Below are 27,376 nucleotides of genomic sequence, written 5' to 3' on the forward strand. Positions count from 1 at the left end.
ATTGAAGCTTAAGTAAACATAGTCATATGTGTTAAACTGAGTGACTCATCCTGGTTCTGTTAAAGAAAGTGCATCAGATTTAATTTAGGCACTTTAAATTCATCGCTTGATACAACCGTGCGTGTACAGAGTAATTGTTGGCTTCATGGTTTGACGTTGATTGAAACTTCTGATGCCTTTTCAAGGCATCAAGAGGTAGAAATGGAGTGTCAACGAATCAAGAGACACCGGAATGAATCTTTATATTTCAATCAAAATTTAGATACATTTCCTTGACTTCTGTTATTCTTATTAATATTATCTTGTTAATTTGTTGATAAATATCAAAGTGTTCTCTCACACGGTAAGTTTGAAATGAATAAATAATTTAATACGCTACTAAAAAATAACACAATTTGCTGAATTAAAAAAATGCATCATATGCTACAGTAAGCATCACATAACACTAATTTTATTGTAAGAATTCAAAATAATAGTCTTGTTTGAAAGTAAAATATTCTATGTATTTTAGTAGGTCGAGTAACTCGATTCATATTTTTTTTAAAAAAATGCATTTTAGTGCATATTAAATACCTGGTGTATTTAACGCTAGCTTAAGGTCACAGCTTTTACTAACTTTAATGAATTTACTAATCTCTATGCAGTATTCTATTAAGCAGGAAAATCAGTGCCATCTATCAATCTAGTTTCTACTTACTAGGGCTTTTCATGAGATAAATAAATGCTACTACCCACAATTCATATAGACGTGCCCCTCTGATTGGCTGTGACGTCTCCGGTTGCTGAAACAATGTCTAGAAGCATACTACAACCTAAATCTTATTCACTCGATTCTCGATCACGTTATTTTCCAGTTCCTTAATTATCTTCAGTCGTCTTCAGCACCGTTTCCCCATTCTTCATCTATCTGTCTTCTCTTGTTTGCCGTTGCGGCTAATCTAATCAAAAACTCCAAACAGAAAACACGAATTAGAGATTTCATTGACTTATCTCCTGGATATATCTTCATTACATTCTGCTGTCACAACGGTCACAGAAGAAAACTGCAAACTTCTCAAGGAAAGAATGTAATTTTTGCCTGCTCGTATTACATTAGAAGAACAACGGAATTTAATAATATTTGACAGCATTGTTTACGATGGTGAAAGGAATGATTGTTTCAAAAGAAATTCTCTCTCTCTCCTGTCATCACACCTTCTCTCTCACTAATCTCATTTTCTCTTCTCACAACCTCATTTCTTACAAAACTGGAAAGATGTAAAAAATCGATAAGGCCATATATAGTTTATGCATTCAAAACATGTCAAAAGTTAAGCTCACTTTATGCTCAGACGGGGTAATCTGGGCTGGACCTACAGTTCAAAGTGGCATCCGAAACACTGCACCATGTGCATCTTCCAGAGAGCGAACCCAGAAGTTTGTGTGTGTATATGAAGTGTGATCTTGGATGTAAGAGACATTCATTATTCTTTGTGTGAATCATACGTATGTTCGTTTAATTCTTCATCTAAGGAAATATGGAAATAAATGAGAGCGCGAGGGAGAATAAGCGGAAAGATGACAGAAAACAGGAGACAAATTATAGAGAAAGAATAAACAATAAGAAGGAGAGTAAGCAAGAAGAAGAGAAGAAAATGCGGAGAAAGAAGGTAGATAAGTAAAGGCATACAAGAAAGAGGGATCAACATAAAGAAGTACTGTAGTTGAAAGGAGCAAAGGAAGGGTCATAAAAGATTAAAGAGACACCAACAGAGCGAGAAAGCGCCACGTTTCCACCTGGTGGTAAAAATATGAAGTATATGTCTCGTCAGCATTTTCTTCTTCATGGTCACCATAGCTTATGTACATAGTTTCACCGCAATCCGATGCTTCGAAAGGGCTCCAGAGCGCTCTGATTTGCGGAACTTTAATAACCATATTGTGTTCATAGACAACCCCTTCCCTCTTCGCTCACTACAACTTTTTAAGCACAACACACTAACTAACTAACTCTCTAGCCTTCTTAAACCCGAAGGTTTATGGCTGCAGCAACACAAGCCTTTCATCTATGCATATCATGGGCAAAATCAATCCAGTCTTTTGACATCCTTACCGATTTCTTTGTCCATCTCAACGTCATCCCTCCATCTTCTTCTTGGCCTTCCTACAGGTCTCTTACCATCAGGTTTCACAACAAGAATCCTGTAAACTCCTCTTTCCTCTCCCATTCGTGCCACATGGCCTGCCCACCTAAGTCTTCTTTATTTAATTATTCTAATTAATATCTGGACAGGAAAACAAATTATGTAGTTCTAAATGATGTAACCTTCTCCACTCACCCGTCTCCTCATCCCTTTTAGGTCCAAATATTTTCCTAAGGTTTTTATATTCAAATACCTTTAATTTATGTTACTCTGCAATTCATTTTTTTTCCATTTCAATTCGCATGTGCTCACCCGTATGTGGAATTGCTCATAAATATCGCATAGAAGAGAGAAAAGCGGGGCCGTAAGAGAGGACCAGCGTCCAACCAATTTGCCATCACTGGAAACTCGCTCTCCCAATTTTGCTCCGTAAGAAAACATGACACATACATGGCGCCGAGCGATACGGGACAATTTCACAGATGGCCATCCAGTAATTGACTATCGGATGTTAATTGTGACGTCAGAGTAGCGTTTAGGAGTTTACACAGGGTTGGACTACAAACAACCATTAGCATCGATATCAGAGTGAGGGGGAAACGCTATTGGGTTTCGGTGCAGTCTCTCGCGCACCTCTCCTCAGGAACTGATTGAACTATGAAGATGAAATTTGGTGGAATGGTAGATTTACCAAATACAGGCAATGTCTTGTCGGTTCGTGCATGCGAGGGTCAACTTAAGTCATGTCACATGTCGTTGGTATGTTTATCATTTCTATTCCTCACTTTTTTACCTCTTGGGTAAATCGTAACGACGAGAATGATTATCTTTTTTATATGACAATATTTGTCGCAAGAAGCATTTACTGACAAACATTTCTAATCCTTTTAAAATATGTAAGCAAGCTTGAGTTCGTTCAAGAGACGCAAAATTAATAAAATAATTCACGAAAGGTGAAGCTTCTTCTCGAACACTGCTAGTAATTCATGTCAATCTAGTTTAACAAATTCTCGCAAGATGTCCTCCTTCTGTTCTCTGGAGAAAAGGCCCTTGCATTTTCTTGCAAAACCGCATTGCTTAAAAGTTAACAATTTCATTAATCTTGTTATTATTTATTATTTCATTTACGGTATGCATGACAATAATTGATAGATTCTGTGATTGTTGAAACGCACCAGGTTCTAAATTCATAATTATGTGCAGTGTGGGACAATTCTGCTATCTCTCAGTCATGGATGTTTTCATAGAACTCATTTTTAGAAACATGCAAAATAAAAGACATCTTGTTATTTATTCTTTATTTATGAATAAATGTCGTTCGAAATTTGTATAACTAAAGTGAAGCGTAAATAATAATATCTTAACACACCCCACATGCATTTAGGCCCTCGTACAGTGGGATCCATGAGTATTACCGTGCAAATTGTCCATGACTATTTTCATTAATTTTTCTCTTACATCCTGTGTGTTTTTAAGCGATGGATTTTTATGTATGTTGGTGCAGAAGTTGTCAACAGCTTGTTTTGAGTTTTCTTTTAATTCTTGAAGCTCTTATTGGGTGAAATAAAGTGCACGAACATGGTGATGGACAATTTGCACGATAATACTCATGGATCCCACTGTACATAAAGCATCAGCATGTGTGCGTTTCTTTGCTGCTTTTCCTACATAATTGTGTTATAAATTCGTATTTTTTTCCGACGCCAATTGACATTATTCTTCTTCTTTCTATTCCCAGGTTCTGTGTTCGAAGCCCGAAATTGGTGCCTAATCTGCATGTTTCTCATTCTCTTGGCTGTGACCGGAGTGGGCGTGGGACTTCCCCTAGCGATCAGGTTAAGAAGGAACGACGGACATTCCAACCACTTAGAGGCTGTAAGGAAGATGCTGCGAGATGTGCCACTGATAGATGGGTAAGCACTAACAATTCATTCAACTTTTCCGATAGAGGCGCTGCAATATTACCGTCGTCATTCAGTTGTTACTTGTTTTACACCGGAAATGTGTTAGCAAAGTGGTATTTTCACCAGAAAGATTTCCCCCTATTTAAAAAATCCAATGTAAATGGTTGATAGGAAATAAATATATAATTTCAACCTTCTTTGAAACAGCATCCGTTAATTGCACATATATTAAGGTGTGTAGTAGCTACATTGAGATGAAAACACATCGCTTTACGACGACAGAGGTCCCGTGTTCGAATCCCAACCTGGACACGGTTGTTCCTTGTGAGTGTGCCTTCATCAAAAGCGACGTAGAATAACGTAATTCAACCAATCAAATGACCTCATTTTCTATTATCCTTCCACCTCAAGACATTCGGAACATGGACAAATTAGCTCTCAAACACACACGCACACACGTTCTAAACTGCAGTTGTGCGACAATTGTACCACAAGTCGCGTACGCGTAGTGTGCAAAACTTTTGAAACAACCCTCGTATATGCTAGCAATTTTCTTCACTTATACAGTCATCTAATTTAGTGTTAGTACCGTGTAATTTATACGACGTAATTTTGATACACTCATTTTAACTTTTTGTAAAACTAACTCTAAATATTTCACTTTCACTAAGGTAAATTAAATACTAATTACACATCGATCGGCGATCAATATGGACAATAATGCTATGCAGAAATGTATAAATAATGTATAAAGAAACGAATTGCGGCACAACTGAGTCGAGTGTACAAGTTCTAACTTAGAATTTCAAGTTCTCATACATTTTGAATTTCATGGTACATAAGCGGTTTAATTTGCGAATTAAAAGTTTAAAAAATATTTTCTTTTGAGAATTATGTTCCTTTTCTATCTATGCAATTTCTGCTTTGGAAAAGCTACAGAGTCATCTAACGGTCAAAAATCTAACTTCCAGTACGGTGAGAAAAATGTAGATGGGGATCATTAACTGTAGGTATTACTTTAGCACTAAAAATTAAAGCAATGAGTTCTAATTTGACTTTCGCAAATGCAAAAGCGTTTCCTTGAAGGCAGTTTGGTCGTGCTTGACTGCTAAACCAAATCAAGTTAAGGGGTGTGAACGCAAAAAGAATATTTAATTCGTTATCGATAAACTTATAAATTCTTTGTGATGTCAATGCTCTTTGTGATCTGACTCTTTGTGAATTATCTCGCGCACGGACAAAGCGAGCTGTTGTGTATTTTCCACGATCCTCTTTTTTTTCACCGCGGATAGCTCCTTTTCAGTGAGTGGCGATAAACCAAATGTGTCACTGGGCAAAGCAAGTGGGAATATACGACAAGGTGGGTGCAAATGGGACAGTGTAAATTTGTGGAATTATATTGTATCTTTTCCATGGATATTGTGAAGTAATGTATTTAAGCGACAAAGAACACTAAAAGTTTCTATTAACAGTATTTACTTCCCTTCACCTGACGATGGCGTAGATTTGAACATTTTTTTTCCCCAAGGACATCAATTCCACCACAATTTGCAAAGTGTTGGACATACTATCTCTGATTCTTTAATTCTCTTTATAAATCATTCTCACCTTCTTTGTGTATCTCTCTCGTTCTCTTTGTCTATCTCTCTTCGCATTTTTCTCTCCATATAGTATTTGTATTGCTTCCCCTCTAATTACTACTCACTTTCTCTCTTTTTTCATACCTTCCTCTCCACTTCTCTGCTTCATCTTTCTCAAACCCACTAAATCCCCCCTCTCCCTTCTTTTCTCTTCCTCGTTGTATATTCTTCTTTCTTTACTGTATCTTGTTTTGCGCTTTATTCGTGTCTATTCTCCTTATTCTTGCATCTAGTCTTTCCCTCTAGATATCTGTTTATCATTTTTTCCTCTCAATGTCCCTCTGTTACTTATTATTACTTGTCTTCTGCAGAGTAGCTGTTACTGTATCTTGATTTCATCTCCTCTCGCTTTCATTCTCTATCTTACAGTCTTGCTTGTATTTCTTTATTATATTTTAGTCAATTTCACGAGAAGTCTAAAAAATCCACTAGTCAAATCACTGACCCTTTTACCATCCAAAATAATTACCTGATTTCACTTTTATTTGATTGTAGTTATTTAGCAATGCTTTTCTTCCACTTTTGGATAATCACTACGATGAGGAGGAGTGGATACGCACCCACTTATTGTCTCATTTTTAAGTGTTTAATATGTTAATTGTCTATGATGACGTAATTTGTTTTGTTCAATTGGGTAGTCTGTTATGGTTATGGACTAACCTTAAAACATTTGATTGTGGGGTTGTGAGGTGAGAGGATATTATGAATGTTGTTGGATAATGGAAGTGATTTTGGAAATGTGAATGTGTTAATTTGTGTAGTCAAGAACTATTATGATCTTAATACAATTGTGTTTGTAATAAGAAGTTTAATTGTGAGTGCAAGTGTAATATATTAACATTAACTGACATCTAAATATATTTTTGGTGTGCGAGAGTTAGCAAGGTTTACGTAAGCATATCCTTATTTGATTTCCCACTACCTGAGGGCTTTAAAGTAGGCTGATAAGTCTCAGGCTCGCCGTCGAGGAATAAAAGTAAGTTGATCCATTGAGAATAAACCGGGGAACGTAACAGAGTGATATGGTGAAATTGGTAAAGGAAACCCACAGAGAACAATCATGATCTGTCGTCGTAGTGCGCTGTGCTAACCACTCCGCCACTGAGGTTAGCTCAAAAAATTACATCCAGGCCGAAATTCTACAAAATGCTAAATGTTACAAAATTCTAAATTTCATTCTTAAAAATCTAAAATTTTAATTTTGAAATGCCATAAAGTACAACCTTTACACAACATTTGTTGCAGGCCTGTCATGTTGCTAGGACTTCTTGCTGCTGTAGGAGGAATTTCCATTATTCTAGCAACGAACAGCATCTCTCAGAACATATCCTGCGGCCTTAACCTCGACGTCTTGTGATTTCATTTGGTTCCTCTCTAAGGCGGCGTTTGCTTTGATCACGTGATTTCGTTTGTCGACCCATGCTTTCTCCGGAATTTCTATCTCTTCTCCTTGAATGCATGCGGAGTATAACACAATGTAGTCGCTTGCATTATAATGTATTTTCTGTTCGTATTGGCTTTGATCTTGAGATAGACTTGCGTTTTTTTGCCTAGGATTTGTGGATTGTGAGAATCAGGGTTATGTGGGTATTGCAAATTCAGTGTCACGAGCAGTGCGCTGACGTCAGCAGAAAATGTCGTTTGGGTGAGCTGAAGGCTGACAATCTCCTCTTACGTGTTGTTCATATCTTTTGTTTCTTTTTCTCTTTCTATAGTTCTCTCTCTTTATTCTTCTGTTACTACAACATCTCATTCTCTTTTTCCTACTTTCTTTCTATCTTCTAACCTTATTCTCTTTATTTCATTCGCACTCTCTCTCTCTCCATCTAGTTTCCACTTTTTTATCTTAACCGCATTCTATCTTTACTCTTTTATCACTCTCTCTCTCTCTCTCTCTATCTCACATTCTTTCTCTTAATCTCATTTTACCTTTATTCCTTTTTTCTCTCTCTCCTCCTCTTTCCCACTTTCTCTCAACCTATTCTATCTTTATTTTTTATTTATATCTCTTCTTTCGTACTTTCTTTCCTTCCTTCAACCTCATTCCAAATTTATTCCTTTTTCTCCCCTTTCCACTTACGTTTCTTCTTTCAACCCCATTCTATCTTCATTTCAATTTCTCTCTCTCATTTTCTTTCCTATTTGTTTTCTGTCTCTTAACATCATTCTATTGTTATTCCTTTCCCTTTCTCTCTCCATCTCTTTCCCATCTTCATTCCTTCACTTACCTTCATTCTATCTTTATTATTTTCTCTATTTTACGTTATCCATATTTCATTCTTTCTAAGTTTTTCTCTTTCGCATTTCGTTTTTTGCTTCTTCCTGTTTCTTCCTCTTTTTCGGTTTCTCCACATCTTCCTCTCTATCTCTGTATCGGCGTGAATCGGAAAAATTTCTATGGTGTATTTGGATGCTGGCAAAACAATGAAAACAAGAAGTTGGATAGATTAGTGATTAACGGGCTCGCCTTTTAACCGTGGCGTTTCTTGTTTGATTCCCATCCATGTTTCAGTCTTTCAGATCCCACTTTAAACAGGTGGTCCGTTATCGATTATGTATGTTAACTGACAAACAAACCTTTACCAAACATTTAACATTTGAGTAGCAGTCCCTTTTCTCAGAATCATGAGGAACACACCCCTCCACACTGCCTCAACTTATATGCCAAATGCTAACAAGATCTCGACCGAAGAACATAGAAAAATCAATGCCGGAATCTGTTTTCGTAGTACGAACGTGACTTTCTCGAGGAAACGTAACTTCCATGAGAAATCTCCGTTTCTTCTCTTCGGTCTGTGGTTGTGGAGAATGTCCCCTCTCCCGTGAAATGAAGTCCCGAAACAAGCTAACGCTGAAGTTGAGGGAAATGGGGTGGAATATCTCTCCCTCCCCGTCGTACGCCAACGATCGCCTTGGGGAGGATTCCTTCTGCACATGTCACTCCATCGACGCAATGTTTCCTCTTACCTGGGGGGGAGGGGGTATCCCCTTCTTCTTGTGCTTCTCTGAGGAAAACATAAGTTTCTCGAAAACTCCCATTCACTGAAGGTTCTTCCGGGGTAGTAGAGGAAGTAAAACATAAATTGGACACTTCGTAATAACAGGGGAAAGAATCTTATATGGATTATATTGTTTATAAAGAACTTGAAAAAAATATTTTACACACACATACACACAAGTTGTTGCTGTACAACACTGTGAGACTTTCACGGCGTGTACAGGGCATCCAGACGAACAACTTTCCTCATCAATGCTTTGCTCCTTTTGAATCTGTGCAGCATGGATGCATACATAAAGGATAGAAAATTTCCTCTTTCAAGGGCTGACAGAGTGGAAGTAAGACTTCAACGAGCAAAACATTGCTAAGAAAAGTTGCGTGTCTTGTTTTCTACGTGACGTGAAAGTTTGCTCATGTTGTACGATGAGTATGTATTTACATCATTAAGCCTTCTTTCCATGATAACGAAAAACTCAATATGCTGACCAAGGCAGAAATTTATTTTATTTTAAAACATTAACTAAACGTAACGTTTCAACCTTCTAGCAAGGTCTTCTTCAGACTCTGCACCAAGTACAAATGTAACAAGGTACAAAACAGGACGATATATATACACACAAAAATACTCCCCTCCAGACACAAGATTATTAGAAAGTTGTTTATTTAGAATGCAAACAAGAAAAATGAAAACAGAGAAGAGGAAGAGGAAGGTATTGTCTACGAAGTGAAATGTAAAGAATGTCAGAGTGTGTACAGAGTAAAAACAAAAAAGATGATGAAAGACAGGTTGAAGGAACATAGGGATGATGTAAGACTTAAGAGAGAGAGAGAAATGCGATATTTAAGCACATGAGAGAGAGAAGGATGAGGCTAAGCAGATAGGAAGGGAGAAGAGAATACGAGTGAGAAAATGGAAGGAGTCCAAGGAAATAGAGAAGAAAGGTGAAGAAGACACAATAAACTAGAATGGGGGACTGAAGATAAACAAAGAATGGAAGAAGGTGTTAGAAAGAGTGGAAAGGACAAGAAGGAGAAAAAATGAAGGGGAATATAGAAAGAAAGAATAAAGAAAAAGAGAGTGAGATAAGGAGTCTAACCACTTTCCAGACGAAAGGAAATGTTTTTCTAAATCGCCTGTCAGGTGAAACAACAGTTGACAGGAGAAGGCCACCTGCTGGAACACCTGGAAAGGAATGTTCCAGATAAAAAACTTTCTAGTATTCTTGTGTCTGGAGGGGAGCGATTCTTGTATATATATCTTCCTGTTTTGTACCTTATATCATTTGTATTTGGTACAGAGTCTGAAGAAGACCTTGCTAGAAGGTTGAAACGTAACGTGTAGTTTATCACTTAAAATAAAAAAAATTCTGCCTTGGGCAGCATATTGAGTTCTCAGTATGTGTTTGCATTTTTGTTATTTAGCGTTGCTTTTCTGCTGAATAATCGCAACGATATAGATGATTTGATGACATTTATGAAGGAACAATGGGACAATCACACATAACATCCATATTCAGGCAGAGACTCGACTCCGGGAAGTTTGGTGACGAGTTCGAATGTCGTCCACCCGTTCTTGATTACCTAGCCTATCACACACACACACAACCACAAAAGACAAGCGGGCAACAACGAATCCAATGCCCCAAAACATCAAGTGGGTGCGGGGGAATATTATCTATGGCAAATAGTCGTTTTTTATAGTCACAGAATCAATGTTAAGTAAACTACTTTAAATAATAGTAATTAATAATAATAATAATAAATATAATATTACAGGCCAGTGTTTCCCAACCGCCGGGCCGCGGATAGTTACAGGGTCGTGACGTCAATTATACCTGGCCGCGAGAGGTTCTCTTGAAGTTTGCGGCTTGCAGCCCTATCTGGCAACCACTTAGAAAAATTGATTTTCGTTCATCAGAGATAAGGAGCAAATTAAATTCTTGCTCGCCCGTGAGAAAGAATTTCTTTCACTTTTCAGGAAAAATTTAAACTCCCTGCTGAGCCTCCACGGTTACGTATAGTAACATCGTCGCCTTGTAATCAAGGGGTCCCGCGTTCGATACCAGGTGGATGCACAGTGATCCGGCCCAAGTTTAAACTGTAGGTCCAGTCTCGATTATCCCATCTGTGCATACAGTAGACTTAAAACAACAAATTGAGGACACAAATTGAGCTCATTTATGTCCGAATTGATTGGTCTTCTTTTCGATAGCCTAGTGGTTAAGGCAACTGCATTCGATTTCCAGTTAGGGATCATTTGTTAATTGAAGTAACTAACTCTGCAAATTATATAGCCACAGTATTCATTGCGTTACCACTGCTACGAACTAAAACTAACTAATTCTCTAGCCTTATTAAACCCGAAGGTACATGCATCTACATAGGCCTTCCATCTGTCCCTATCCTGAGCAAGATCTATATACTCTTTTCCATCCCTACCGATTTCCTTCAGGTCCATCTCAACGTTATCCCTCCATCTTTGTCTTCCTACTGGTCTCTTACCATCAGGTTTCCCCAACAAGAATCCTGTACACTCCTCTTTCCTCTCCCATTCGTGTCCACCTAAGTCTTCTTGATTTAATCATTCTAATAATATCTGGACATGAATACAAATTATGTACTTCTAAATTATGTAACCTTATCCACTCACCGGTCTCCTCATCCCTTTTAGGTCCAAAGATTTTCCTAAGGATCTTATTTTCAAATACTCTCAATTTATGTTCCTCTTTCAATGTAAGGGACCAAGTGTCGCATCCATATAATAATACAGGCAAAATTACTGTTTCGTACCTCTGCTACAGCAGTTTTTAAACCTTTTCTGATTAACACCCTAAAACTATTACACTTAAGTTTATCTTCACCCTCCAATTGAATCCACCCTCCCCTCCCCGCACCGTAACTTAATTCCTGCTTTCCACAGCCGAGTGATATGAACTTGCGAGAAACTAGTTTTCTTCCTGTCTACCTCAGAACGAGAGACCACTCTTCCAGGAAGGGATGAAATAAGTCCCGTTCCTCTTTCTTCCCCCTTCCCCGTGTCTTTCTTAATGGGGTAATTAGTCGAGGTGGATTTCTCGGAGACAATTTTGAGTTAGTTTCTGGGGAAGCGTCTGGATCTTTCCGCTCTCTTTTTTCTTTTACACGAGAGCTTTTCGTTCCTTAAAGTTAGAGCGCCTGACTTGTCCTGTCTTAGACAAACGGAAAGATATTAAGTCTGACGATTTCTTATTCATCTTGTTTAATTTATTTTCTCCGCCCTGCATGAATCTATTTAATTCACACGAGTTATGAACTTGAAAATATTCATGAGTGCCGTTGATATAATATACAGTCAACTCCAGTTATAACGAACCTCTGCTAGTTCAGATAATTGGTTCGCTATATCCGAAATTTACTGAAACCAAAATACCGTCCCTTATCAGAATCAATGTTAATAGCGACAGAGGAAATAAAAGAACTAAGGCAGGAGTAGTTCGAGTGACACAGAATATAAAGTAAAATACACTAGCAAATATACAGAGTGACTAGTAATTAGATGTATTCCCTGAAAGGGGTTAAAGTAGAGACAATTTGCAATAAATTTGACCATATGATACCCCGTCCGAAAGTTAGTAGTTTTCGAGATAATCGAATTTCTATTGTTTTTTTAAAAAATGACAATTTTCCACATAAAAAGATGAATTGAGAGAAAACAGCTCATTGTATGGCACATATTTCAGCGTTTTCTGATAGCTAACAAATAAGTGGTTCGTTGAAAAAGAAGCTTTTCCCAAATAACAATCACATGTAAGTAACGGGTGGGTCTAAACTTACAAGTGATGATAAAAAAATACACTCTTAGTTTACTTGGCAACGTATTAATAACAAAAATGGTATGACACGAAGCGTACAAATTACTTAAATTACTTCCTTGTGACATCTGCTATCCAACAAGGTACAAATGTTGCTAACATTCACATTTGTATACAAGAAATAATACTTCATTCATCTTCATGTGAATGAAATCAATGAACAATACAATTAAAGAACATTACACGTCTTGCTCAAAGTGGGCACCTCCGTTACGAATGCAGGCACGCAGGTTTCTACGGACATTTGAACTCTTAACTCGTGATGTGATGGTGTCCTTGATGTGTTGACCAGCTGTTAAGATTCTCTCCCTGAGCTCTTCTTGCGAGTTTACCGGTGTCTTGTAAACTAAGTCTTTCATGTGTCTCCAAATGTAGAAGTCGCAAGGCGTCAAATCGATCGGGGGATCGAGCTGGGCAGCCATCATGCTGGTAAATCACGTCACATCTTGTAGCTAGAAGCACATCCTCCAACAACATTTCCATCCCGTTCCTCAAAAAATGTTCATAAGTGATGATGCCATTTAAGATTTGGGGCAGGAAAAATGGCTCGATGAAATGATTGTTGATGACGCCCATCCATACTTCTGCCTGGGCATGTGACACTGGCTGGAGGAAAATTACCCAAAGAAGTGGATTGGCCGAGGCGGCCCGATTCCCTGGCCGGCTCGAACCCCCGATTTAACGCTTTGCTGATGACTCAAGGAAGTAATTTAAGTAATTTGTACGTTTCGTGTCATACCATTTATGTTATTAATACGTTGCCAAATAAACTAAGAGTGCATTTTTTTTATCGTCACTTGTAAGTTTAGACCCACCCGTTACTTACATGAGATTGTTATTTGGGAAAACCTTTTTTTCAACGAACCACTTTTTTGTTGGCTATCAGAAAACGCTGAAATATATGCCATACAATGAGCAGTTTTTCTCTCAATTCATCTTTTTATGTGGAAAATTGTCATTTTTAAAAAAAGCGATAGAAATTCGATTATCTCGAAAACTACTAATTTTCGGATGTGGTATCATATAGGTAAATTTATTGCAAATTGTCTCTACTTTAACCCCTTTCAGGGAATACTTCTAATTACAAGTCACCCTGTATATGAGGCTCACAAAACACAAAAAAATACTTCTTTAAGAATGGTCAAGCAACCATATTGTACCACTTCATATGTATTGACCCTATTATATTTGTGGGCATTCCAGTATTATATGTTGCGCGTCTGCACTTTCCCAAATACATTCACATCTATTTTTGTTCGTTACTCCAATTCTGAAGAAATGTTGCCTAGTACACAAATAGATTTCAGACCGAAACGACAAACGATACTTGTCGCTTAGGAGCGAAACAATCAATAACATGAACAACTCAATGTGCTGACCAAGGCAGAAATCTATTTTATTATAAAACATAAACTAAACGTAACGTTTCAACCTTCTAGCAAGGTCTTCTTCAGACTCTGCGCCAAGTAAAAATGTATCAAGGTACAAAACAGGACGATATATATACACAAACATTACTCCCCTCCAGACTATTAGAAAGTTGTTCTGGAAAATCCTAGCAGGTGGCTTTCCCTTGTCAACTGTACTGGAGGGGAGTAATGTTTGTGTATATATATCGTCCTGTTTTGTACCTTGTTACATTTTTACTTGGTGCAGAGTCTGAAGAAGACCTTGCTAGAAGGTTAAAACGTTACGTTTAGTTTATGTTTTATAATAAAATTAATTTCTGCCTTGGTCAGCATATTGAGTTTTCCATATCATCGAAACAAGACTTAATGGTGTTAAAATCAATAACAACATTCCACAGCCTGCTTTCTATTGGTGAAATCCTGAAGAGAGACGTGTCGCTTCGGTGTGAAATCTCCCTAACACAACCCGATACTCTGAGATGAGATGATAAGAATCTGTGTGTTCTAGAAGACAACTGGAGAGGAGTGCGGTGGAAATTAGAACTACAATCGGAACATACAATCAGGTAACTAGCCCTTGCCTCTGTTTCCAATTCTCAGCAACACGTGGTGGAAGGCTTCCTACAAAAATGTAACTACAAAGCAAAGAGAACCAGGGGAGATTACGGCAATTGTTCGACCGTGAGATAATTGAGAGCCACCACTGACGAAATCAGAGCGACCGCAAAGCAAATGCACAGCGGTGCATTACATTAATAATTTGCGTACAATACTATTAACGGAAATGCTGTAATATTTGCGCGCAGGATAATTGCAATCAGTGGGGCCGTGATGGGGCTTAATCCCTCTCGCTTTAAATGGGTATAAAGGTTGACAAACAACAATAAACAGCCACATAGTATCTCCTTATAGCAATATCCACAGTGTAGATTCTTGTGCAAATTCGCCACCTAAATTGTAAATTACGCAATAATGACGTTGCTGGAATTTCGACAGTGGCGGACGCTGGCCCGGACTTTTCCCATGCTACCCTCCAGTAAACAAATACTAGATAAACACGTGCCCCATTTCAAATACGAGCTGTGACGGTCCTGTGGATCCGCACAGTATAATTATATGTTTATTGAAATCATTAATTTCATATTATACATGTCACTTTCTATTAACAGTTAAAAAATGTATAATAACTACTTTGTACAACGTTAATTATGTTTTGTGTTATTTATTGCGCTAAACGCTGTATAAATGAAATAATGTTTAGAATTCTGACGTTGCTACGAAACGAAAATCAATAGTGATTGTGTAGCAGGATGTAATGGAATTGGAAATATAGGTAATAGTGAACTGCATATTGCTCAGTTATTTTACTAATACTTAGACCCTTATAAGTTGTATCTTCACCTTCGTGTTGTAATTCCAAATATCTATGAATGAATTGTAATGGTGCAAATGATTGACCGGTGATCGTCACAGATCTTTATTGACATTGTGTGTAAAGGGTATGTAAAATGTGAATTCCCGCTTCAATAATATCCCATCTTTCTTCGAGAAACAATTATTTATATTCGAGCACTACTACGTGACCAAGCGCGGCTTCCTTTGAAGTCTGCCAAACAGGCTTACACCCCAGTTAAAATACAGTACTGAAAATATGGTTATGCTGTAGGAACTTATTTAAACGTTAGAAATTCCTTCCTTCTGCCTTCTTCCATTAAAGAAGCAAGTAAAAAGGACTTGACATCTTGTTTTATTTTGCTATTATCACAATATTAAGAAATGTTAATAGTCCATGATCTTTTGTATTTTCTGCCCTTCCAGCTTCTCGTTTTTGTGCGGCCCTTAAGCTATTATTGGCAAATATCCCCTGCTTATCACATCGTAAATAGTGATCCTGCATCAATAAAATCACAAGAAGCAAGAAGTCACAGAAATTACGTTTCAGTAATCAATCTGTGATAGTTGTAACTGCTACTAATCACAGAATATACCTACCAAAACGTTGGCGTGCAAACAAAAACGCAATTGGAAATAACAGCGATTATCAAGTGACAATCAAGATTTTTTCCATAACGTTACTGCACCGGAAACGCTTAACTGAAGCCAAGCTTCTTAACGAAGCTGCAACGGGAAGTGGTTGCTGAGCGAAGCTCGTTACGACATCTGTTTTAAGAGCAATTGTGGTTCTTTAACTGACGCCCCTTCGTCTTAATTCTCTTCAGAATTGCCTGCAAGAAGGATAAAGTCTCATCTCCTTCACTATGAAGAATCGAGGCTTAAGGGAGATAGACCAAATTGCGTTACAGTGCTGCCATCGCGTGAGAGGAGGAGAAACTAAAAAACTTAAGTGCCCGATAAAGGCGATGCAACCGTTATAAAGAAGTGGCCATTCAAGGCTCGTATTACAGCGAGCCATTCCGAGGGAAATGCCGCAAGGTTCGGAAGTCATAAACGTCAAGAACGATCTTCCAATGACGTCGGAATGAAGTTGGAAGAGTGTCTTGAGACGAGAGCGCCGCCACTCGGAATAGTCTTGAAGTGGATGAGTTTTCACTGTTAAGCGCTGGCTACGTCCGAGAGCTTTCCTAAACCTCCCTCCGCTTTCACAGAGCGGTGATGCTATTGGTCCAAACGTTTAAGAGTCTATAAAAATTCCTGATTCTTCTCGCCGAAGGTTTTTATGGTCCTTTGATTGTCTTAGCGCCATTTTGTATCCACAGATGTCGCCGCCTGTAAATGGTGCTGTTAATTATGTTAATTAAAACTGCTAACGGTGCTGTAATCTCAAGAAACAGTTGCTGTGAGCATTGTAATATTATTTCACACTGTGTCTTGAAACAATGTGAATTATCATTCATTCTTGAATACACGGAAATAGAAACCGTTCACTTCCCGCCAAAACTTCTGACGTATTAGAACACGTGAGATATACAGCCAATCAGCTTTAGCTGTCCATTGCTCAGACGATGACTGGCGCGCTTTTTAGTGAAATAAAGCTTTGGCGGTAACAAGGAACTGTACAATGCACAGAATTTAAGACTTTCTCAGTTACTTTGTTATGTGTTTCCTCAGTATTTCGTAGAGTTTTTGTAAAGCTACGTAAAGTGTAATAATAATAATCTCGCATTTGACAAGGTTCAAAGCAAGAACCTTTGTGGTATTACATGCGTTGAGGTAATCGCTATATAGTTGGGACCAGGCAAGTGATTAAGAAGATATTTCAACTTAGTATTAAAACAAATAATCTAGGTGTAATTAATTGTAAAGATAACATGGGAATTATTAGTATAAGGCCTCCACCCTTGTAGGATCATGAAAAGACTAAGAGGTGAATAATAACGACGGAAAAGGGTAAAGCAGAATGAACACCTACAGAAATTGTTGATAATTTTGAAAATAATATTATTCTCACTCTATGGAAAACGATTCATCCTTGCCATCAATGGCGTTTATTACTCATCACTGAAAGTAACTGACATTATGACAACCTATGGAAACAGTGAAAGCAATTACTTCTATCATACACCATCTTACATTCGACATTTCATCTACATCTACAAAGTTCCGTTGCGCCATATATATAGCCTAATCATACTTCAAATAATCAATTCAACATTGACGTCAATCATTATCTGATCATCTACAATGACGTTCACTTCATCCTGAATCATTTTCATGGACGATGATTCCGGGGAGAATTTAATTAATTTGTTGGCTGCGAACGCGCTATTAAGAGTTTCCCATAATCGCCTGCAATTTCAATTAACTCGTTGCGAATAGACTGCTTCCATCTATGATCAATTTTCTAAACTAGTTATGGCTGTTCCAAAGGTGCAAGCTGATTGGGGGAGCTAAATGGGTTTGGACTTTCCTGAATGTAGCCTTCTTGGTATTATCGGTATATGTCAAATACATTATGTTTATTAGCGCTTAAGGATTCTCGCCGCTTCAGTGGCCGAAGGTTCCGGGTTCAATCCTCGCCCACAGCGTTGGTGTTGCTGTTATCATTGAGAGGCAGAGAAGCGAAGTATAATAAGAAAAGTAGTAATACATATTATCATCTGATTGATTGATTGATTGATTGGAATTAAAATTGTGGGTGACTGAGCTCTGAGGATAGTCGCATCCATATTTATATACGGAGACAAGCATCTTATCAATAACTACAAGATGGGCAGGTCTTGAAGAAAATTATCCCTCTTAATTAAAACTCATTGTGTGAAGACGCTTCTTATCAAGATTAGAAGCAATACAGCATCCGAAGGCTAAGTTCCCGTACCTATGCTAAAAGTTGCGGTTCTAAAGGAAGATGCATGAGATGTGGAAAGAATAGGCTCACATACTATTAGAATACTATTGGGTGTGAGTACAGACGCCAGAGCTTGTTAAGTTGTAATACAGTTCGAGTTTGTACTTCGTGGAAGTTGTAAGGTCGTCCCCTTACACACACGCTGATACATTAAAGTAATGGGGAGACGCGGGGGTAGTTTGTAAAGGGGCGTTTATTATACAAATAAATATTACATGAAAATGCATATATTGAGGTGAAAATTCATTAAATAACCAAGCTCCTCCTGTTTTCTGGAAGGTTATGAGGATAGACATGATATGAGAGGGTAGCAACATCAATACGAGTACAAAGGGAAAGGGACTTGCACAGACTTGGGGGAGAGACACGTGTCTCTGTACAGAAAAACTGTCAACTACGGTTGATCCTATACAGCTCACCGCTCACGAGAAGATCCCCAAACGAGGGGAGACGGGGGAGCGGGGGTGAAGGGAAGGACCGGTCCATTTGCAGATTTTAGGGGTAGCAGGAAGCCTTCCGCTGCGGCTTTTCGAAGTGCGTGGGAGTTGATTTGCGTCAATCACGCAGAGCGTGTGTCCGTAGCAACAGTTTGCTGCTTTTCTTTCAGTGGCCAGAATACTTTTGTATTGCTTATCCTGTGCATTATTTAGACTGCATTTCAAAGAATTTTAAAAAAACGACTTTAGGGTTACCAGTTGACAAACTTAAAAAAGAAGGCATTTTTAGATTACAAAATGTTGTTAACTTTAGACGAAGACACACGTTTTGTGCTTACTGGTGTTTTGGTGGGTTTATAGATCACAAAATAATTTTACACCTTTTCCGTATAACTAATTTGCCTCATTGTACGCAAATATCTTAATATTCTAATATTTATTCACTATGCTCCTAATATTATACGGTTGTGAAGCTTGGTCTCTTACTTTAAAAGAATAACATAAATTGACATTCTGCCTCGGAGTGTTTTTCTTCCAGGCCTAAAGTCAGGAAACCGTTTTTGTAAGACGTCACTAGAAACACATTTGCATTTTGGCATGGTTCAGATCGCTGATCGACAGAACTTCACTTCTCCACTGTCATGTAACAACTAAGAGTACGGCAGTTAAAAAATACTGTTTATTTCTGAATTCTGTCATGAAACTCGAATCAAAGTAAGCCGTGGCGAATTGCATATTCTTACCTATTGCCAGAAACTTGCTGCTCACCAAGAGTCGCGGTAGATGTCACAAATGCTTTGGAATCAAAACCTCACGCGGCGCGGCGATGACAACAGAAGAGACGCAAAGGTCCAACACTTTTTCTTTGTTGCAAGAAAAGGTTATTTTCTTTGCGCTTGCAACTGAGAGTGTTGTATTTCTTTACTTTGAAATTGGAAACGGAAAGAATATTAACAATTATTTTCAAATAACATTTTGTTACTAATCTTGAAGTTAAGCGGTTGTCTACGCCCCCAAATAATCGGATATTTTCAAATTTTCCTAAAAACCCGCCCGTAGCATTTTTAGTACCCGAAAAACAGGATTTGTCCGGGTAAAAGAGAACTTCTGGTAACCCTAAACGACTTGCGTCGCTGCACCGGTTACAGCGAGCCCACATGTGTTCCTTTACTCAGGGTGCACACCCCCCGGCCCTAATAGTGGAATCGCCTGCCTCTACGTCACTTCACTTCCGTCAAGGATCTTCTCCTGAGCGGTGAGCTGTACATGTAGCCTTACTGCTGAATTTCAGTGTAGATCTATCTCTTTCTCTCTCTCTCTCTCTCTCTCTCTCTCTCTCTCTCCCTGAAGAGATCAAGCAAACTTAACTTGTTTATCCTGACACACTCCTGACCATAGTGTGGCTTAGATCTCATTAATTGACTTGGTTTATTATAGGTCGCTTTTCTTCCAGTTTTGGCTAATCGTGAAGATGAAGATTGAAGTTTTAAGTCCTCTTTTATGCACAAATAGGCTAATTGGGACTGGACCTACAACTTGAAGTGGGATCCGAACCACTATGTGCCTCCAGTGGGTATCGAACCCGGGACCCCTTGGTTACAAGGTGCTGACGTGATGCCGTCGGGGAGGCGCGAGAAGTGATGATATGATGAAATTAATGAAGGGACACTCACAAAGAACACCCATACTGAGGCCTGGGTTCCAACCCGGGACCCCTGTCGCCGTGGTAAGCTGTGATAACCACTCCGTGATTTAGATCTGAGCGCTGCTGTGGAGTATCATCACAATCTCGTGAAGATTTTTCTCGCGCGCGAAACACATTTACAAAACAACTCTCCCCCGCGGAGAGAAGATTTTATTCTAATGCGTGAAAGCCATTAGCCAGGACTCACCACAACGGTTTCCTTATCTCCTTTTGATTCCCTTTCTGTGTTTTCGGAGATCATCTTTCACTTAGAGAAGGCTCTCTCCCTCCCTCCTCTCTCTCTCCCTCTCTCTCTCTTGCTGACTCTGTGCACTCCAATGGACGAAGTCCTAACATAAAGGAAATAAACGTCGAATTTGAAAGTGAAATACGGTTCTAATTACAAGCGAAAGCGAACAGGGGATGTAAAACATGAAAAATTTTAATCACAAGGAATCCATTACGTTCTGCAGAGACAGAGAGAGGGGGGAGAGTCCCTGCTAGACCAGCTGAATGAGATTAGTTCGCAAGGGGGGCTTTTGTCAGCCCCCCCTCTCCGCGTTGTCTTGTCCCTCTCGTTTTTTTCACGAACATGACGGTGAAAGGTGGTGAAGATTAAAAGAATTTCCCTGCTTTTTTGTTCTTAGAGGTAAAGAACGAATTTCATCTTTCTTCTTTCACTCTGTCCCCTTTTTTTCGTTCCGTCCGTCAAAAAACGAGATCCCCGAATCTTTTTATCTTTATCCCGCAGTCGAGAAGCTTGGAGAATCAGAGTTAAAATCAATTGGGAGGACCATGTCTTGTACAGTAATTTACATCTGTTTGAATTAATGTAAAGGACAGGATGTGCCGTTTAATGCTTGGCTGTTTGACTTGTAAATTTTATAGCGGTGCATGTGTGGGTTTAGTAGGGAAAAAAAAGGCCCCATGTCCTATTCTGGTACGGGGATGGGCAGGAAATTGTCCACGTGGAGGAAAGTGGGATTACAGTAGCAGACCTGATTTCTTTAACAGCTTAGTTCTTTACCAGCTTGAGTAGCCTTAACTGAAGTACTCGTTAAATTCGGGGTAGGATTATCTTAGGACTACTTCCAAGGTTTCCTCTGTAAAAGAGTTTTACCTAATGGTCAATCACATGAAAGTACAAGGTTGTATCAAAAAGTAAGGTGAATTTGTCTGTAAAACCCAGAGTATTTTGTGTAGCTAATTAAATTTTTTGTATGTGTCGGATACCAAGGTGATGCAAGTCTGACAGCAATTACAGCCTTCTACGTCAACCCATCTGGTACCTAGAGCAATTCAAAGATGGCACAATGACTTGAACATTACTCCAAGGAGGAGGTGCACAGTGTTAATAGTTTTTATGGGTCAAGGGAAAGAAACCATCTGAAATTCATCGAGAATTGTTTGGAGGTCTATGGAGAGAGTGTTATGTTGCAGAAACAAGTGTATGTGTGGTGTAACTCATTTGCAAGTGGTAGGAGTAGTGTGACAGATGATGACAGAAGTGGCAGACCAGCAACGTCCATCACCGACATCAATGTGTGAGACGTGGATGCGATGATTCGTGAAGACAGAAGAGTCAGGTTGCATGATATTGCTGATGCATTGAACATCTCATAAGGTTCAGTGAGGAGTATCGTCCATGACCAACTTGGCTTCAGGAAAGTGTGTGCGCTGGGTGCCCAAAAATCTGAGGACCAAAAACACCACCGAATGGGCATTTCCCTGACCCACCTCACACGATATGCCCACGAAGGCAGTGGTTCCTATGTCGAATTTTAGTGTGATACCATGTGTCGAACATACTACAGTTTCATATTTTTTCTATGCACGTTTTTCAATAAATCGAAAATTCACCTTACTTTTTGATACATCCTTCTGTACAGCTTATCTCTGGAGCAAGCGAACGAAAACAAATCTCTGCGCAAGTAATGACGCGAGACGGCTCCACCAATGAACACGCGAGAGGGAATGGGATTGCGTGGAGGGGGAAGCGACTGCGGTTACTAGCGAGTACTGGTTCGCTCTGCTCACTCGAGTCTCCCCCACCCCCTCTATCTGCTCCTATGCACGGTCTTGCTCCAGCCGTGCGAAGAATTTAGGCACAGCCGAGTAAGGTGATCTCAAGGGATGCATCTCGAGATCACAATGTATCGTGACAGTAAGAACTGATGAAGTAATGACGCATACACACAACCATTATTCACGATTCGAATCTAGGGTATCTGTCGTTCTAGCTTGATACTCGAACCACTATGCCGATGACTCAACTGTTTTGCAAGGTTTATATTCTCTGACACCTTCTATGCAGTACACGGAATGGTCATTCCTCTAAGGCTGTAAACAATGAATTGAAAGTAATGAATATTGGTCCAATTAATAATTTTCGTTGAAGATAATAAACGATAGACAATTTAATGTTTACTATAGTGTACGAAAATAGACAATAGGGAATTAATTGATCATTTTAGCTGGGCAAAATAAACGATATGCAATTCAATGTTTACTATAGTATACGAAAATAGACAATAAGGAATTAATTGATCATTTCAGTTGGGAAAAATAAACGATATACAATTCAATGTTTACTATAGTATACAAAAATAGACAATAGGGAATTAATTGATCATTTCAGCTGGGAAAATGAATGATATACAACCCTATGTTTACTATAGTATACGAAAATAGACAATACGGAATTAATTGATCATTTCAGTTGGGAAAAATAAACGATATACAATTCAATGTTTACTATAGTATACGAAAATAGACAATAGGGAATTAATTGATCATTTCAGCTGGGAAAATGAATGATATACAACCCTATGTTTACTATAGTATACGAAAATAGACAATAAGGAATTAATTGATCATTTCAGTTGGGAAAAATAAACGATATACAATTCAATGTTTACTATAGTATACAAAAATAGACAATAGGGAATTAATTGATCATTTCAGCTGGGAAAAATGAACAATATACAATTCAATGTTTACTATAGTATACGAAAATAGAGAATATGAAATTAATTGATCATTTCATCTGAGGAAAAAAAATGCAATTCGTTATTTTCTTTTAATAAAATAAAGAAAGGGACCCACTATATTTTTAAGTTTTAATATGCTACTATAAAAATCATAAAAATTTCAACTACTCTATTTTCTTCTTCTACTGCAAATAATAAATTAAATTTTGTTTATTTTTATCTACAAAAGTAAACAATTTATTCACTATCATCTATTTTTCATATACTATCGTAAACACTGAATTATATCGTTTTATTTACTCAACTGAAATAAACGATTATTCTCATCTACTAGAAAATACAATAAATTACATGACGTTTATTTTTCCTGCACTGAAATAAAGGAACTGATATGTTATTAGACTCGTGTAGTATCATCGCAAAAGTGGTTTTTAATGTCATTCTTTTCAAAACTTTTCAGGCACAACGACTTGCCTTGGAACATTCGCAACTTCGTCCACAACCAACTCCGAAAGTTCAACTTTTCCTCAGATCTCCGCCAGACGGAGCCTTGGTCGCGAAGTTTGTGGTCTCAGACCGACCTGCCACGACTTCAGAAGGGGATGGTTGGAGCTCAGGTAAGTGCACTACAGCCGCTTTCAGTTGATTCCTGTAGTAAGTAAAATATCTCTCCCGAAGGTCTGTGTTCTAGATAGTTTGGTTACAGCGAAGGAGGAACAGGAGGTAACTTTTTTATACCGGGTGGTCCAAAAGTCCCGGAACGGTCACATATCGTGAGAAATACACATCGAATCGGAAAACAAAAAATACGTGTTGAATAAGTGAAAGAAAGCTATTCAATGATATCACACTTGATTCCCCACCTCCGTCCCCTGGGGGCGAGGCGGGGGCAACTGTAAAGTTTTAAATGAAACCCCCATTTTGTATTATAGAATCGGAAAGAGGACTTCATTCCGAGTCCAACGAGCTATCAACCTTCCTCCTAGCTTAATTAGGACTAGAGATATGGCGATTTTAAATTTTCGGCCCTCCCCCCCAAAAGTGAAAATTTCATAAAACCCCAAAAAATGTCAAAGGGACGTATCTCTGCCCCTAATTGAGCTAGAGTGAAAGCGATTGCAGGTTCGGAATCTGCATGTGATCGTAGCAACCTTCCATATACCCTATTGAAAGGTCTTGACGTGCAGATTCCGAATCTGCAATCGCTTTCACTCTAGCTCAATTAGGGGCAGAGATACGTCCCTTTGACATTTTTTGGGGTTTTATGAAATTTTCACTTTTGGGGGGAGGGCCGAAAATTTAAAATCGCCATATCTCTAGTCCTAATTAAGCTAGGAGGAAGGTTGATAGCTCGTTGGACTCGGAATGAAGTCCTCTTTCCGATTCTATAATACAAAATGGGGGTTTCATTTAAAACTTTACAGTTGCCCCCGCCTCGCCCCCAGGGGACGGAGGTGGGGAATCAAGTGTGATATCATTGAATAGCTTTCTTTCACTTATTCAACACGTATTTTTTGTTTTCCGATTCGATGTGTATTTCTCACGATATGTGACCCTTCCGGTACTTTTGAACCACCCGGTATAAATACCAGGCAGTCCCCCATAGTGTATAAAACTAATCTCTGTTGTGTAACAGCCCTTTGAAGACCAGGCCCCTAACGTACGTGGTCTGTTAGGAAAGTAATGAGACTGGCAACACTGTGCACGAACGGGCAACGCTGATGCCCCAACCCTCACACGGCAGATAAGTGAACGCTTGCTGTTGACTCAGTACAAGTTTCAACTTGCTACAGTTGCTACACGATTGTTGAGAGCGTCTGACGTGAAGTTGTGTTTGTGAGGTGCGTTACGAAAATGAACTGGCAAAAGTTTCAACAACGTTGTGCCATCAAATTTTGTGTTAAGCTTGGCGAATCCGCTACTGTGACTTATGAAAAGTTACAAAGGGCTTATTGAGAACATGCACTATCTAGGGCACAAGTGTTCAGATGACACAAGTCCTTTTTGGAAGGCGGAGAACAAGTGGAAGACGAACCTCGTGCGGGAAGACCTTCAACCTCAAAAACGGATGACAATGTGGAAAGAGTGAGGTCTCTCGTGAGGTCAGATCGTCGATTGACGGTGAGAATGATCAGTAGTGAGTTAAATTTGAATGTGTGTACCGAATGAAGTCCTTGCAAGACCCTGGAAAAGGGTTGCACGTGTGCGACCAGACATTGCAGGCACTTGGATGCTGCACCACGACAATGCAGCATGTCACACGGCAGTCTCCATCAATGAATTTTTGGCAAAAAAAGCATTCCCGTGGTTCCTCAGCCCCCTTATTCGCCGGATCTCAGTTACTGTGACTCTTTTTATTTCCCTTGCTCAAAAACCACTTGAAAGGACGCCATTTTGATACTTTGGATAATGTCCAGAAAAGCGTAACCGACGAGCTGAAAGGTATTCCAGCAGAAGCCTTCCAGCACTGCTACGAACAATGGAAACAACGCCTCAATCGCTGTGTAGCTGCCCAAGGGAACTATTTTGAAAGGAATAACCTTGATTTGTAAAAATAATAAAATTCATCGTTTACAGAAAATCAGTCTCATTACTTTCCTAACAGACCACGTATATCGTTGCTGTAAAAATTCAGCTCAAATGTTACGGTATGTTCTGATTGGTTATTATCAATCAATAGATGTGGTTTGTTGCATGACCAGTAGTAGTATAATTTGACCAGTTGTGAAGCACTCATTGAAAATTGTGAACGCCACGTTACAAGTACGACTATTGCGATCACAAAATGGGGCCTCCCCGATGGCGCAGTGGTAGCGTCATTGCCTTGTAATCAAGGGGTCCCGGGTTCGATACCCGGTGGAGGCACAAGTGGTTCGGATTCCACTTTAAACTGTAGGTCCAGTCCCGATTAGCCTTACTGTGCATAAAGTGGACTTAAAACAGCAACTCAAACCAAACCAATTGTGATCACAAAATTGATGACTTACTCCCATTTTGCCCCCTGCTCCTCTTCAACCAATCACAATATTTACGAGATGTCTTGTCAAATTCTAAAGCGAGTTATGTGCTAATACTTTCTGAGTTTCGTTCGCTTAGCTGCAAAGTATCTAGTGTTGAAAATGTCAAGAAATGGGGAACAGTTGCCATACTTTGAAACCTATCATCATGTCTCAACTCTGTCAGCTTCCCATCTTTGTCATTTCCTTTCTCATCATTTATCTATGTCTCTTCGTCTTTCTAAGTTACATTCCTCTCTCTCTTGCTCTATCATTCTTTACCATTTTCTTATCATTTACCTACGTCTCTCCCTCTTTTCTATGTTTCATTCCTCTCTCTTACTCTCTCATTCTTCTCTTTTGCTCTCTCATTCTTCTCTCTTGCTCTCTCATTCTTCTCTCTTGCTCTCTCATTCTTTACCATCTTCTTATCATTTACCTACGTCTCTCCCTCTTTTCTAAGTTTCATTCATCTCTCTTGCTCTCATTCTTTACCATTTTCTTACCATTTATCTTCGTCTCTCCCTGTTTTGCCTCCCCGATGGCGCAGTGGTAGCGTCGTCGCCTTGTAATCAAGGGGTCCCGGGTTCGATTCCCGGTGGAGGCACATAGTGGTTCGGATCCCACTTTAAACTGTAGGTCCAGTCCCGATTAGCCTTACTGTGCATAAAGTGGACTTAAAACAATAAATCAATCCAATCCAATCTCCCTCTTTTTAAGTTTCATTCATCTCTCTTGCCCTCTCATTCTTTCTCGCTCATGTTTCTCTTCTCTCTTCCTCTGTATATCGTTCTTTTACAGTTTCTGTCTATTTTACTCCTCTCTCCGTAACCCTTCTCTCTGCTTACCATGTTTCTTCTTTTCTCACGCACTATCTATTTAACTATTTACTTCCATCTCTCATTTTCTTACTTTTCCCTCTTTCTCTCTGTACGTTTTTACCCTTTCTGTCTATTTCTCCTCTACTTCTTATTTTGTCTTCTGTTCTTCTCCTCTTTAAACCTCCTTCTCTTCCTCTTGGTTTCTCATACTGACTTT

At 38.9% G+C, this 27,376-nt stretch overlaps 1 protein-coding gene across 1 annotated transcript in view; it reads left to right on the forward strand.

Annotated features, from left to right (window-relative positions):
- LOC145980249 (dipeptidase 1-like) overlaps positions 1–27,376 on the forward strand; it is a 256,811-nt gene that overhangs the window by 107,993 nt on the left and 121,442 nt on the right. Inside the window, exons 3-4 of the mRNA XM_083113259.1 lie at positions 3,862–4,036; positions 23,803–23,959. Coding sequence (XP_082969385.1) covers positions 3,862–4,036; positions 23,803–23,959 — 332 coding nt within the window. The remainder of the gene's footprint in view (positions 1–3,861; positions 4,037–23,802; positions 23,960–27,376) is intronic.

This window comes from Lepisma saccharinum, chromosome 27 (genome assembly GCF_977018435.1).
Source record: "Lepisma saccharinum chromosome 27, izLepSacc3.1, whole genome shotgun sequence".
NCBI classification, from domain to species: Eukaryota; Metazoa; Arthropoda; class Insecta; order Zygentoma; family Lepismatidae; genus Lepisma; species Lepisma saccharinum.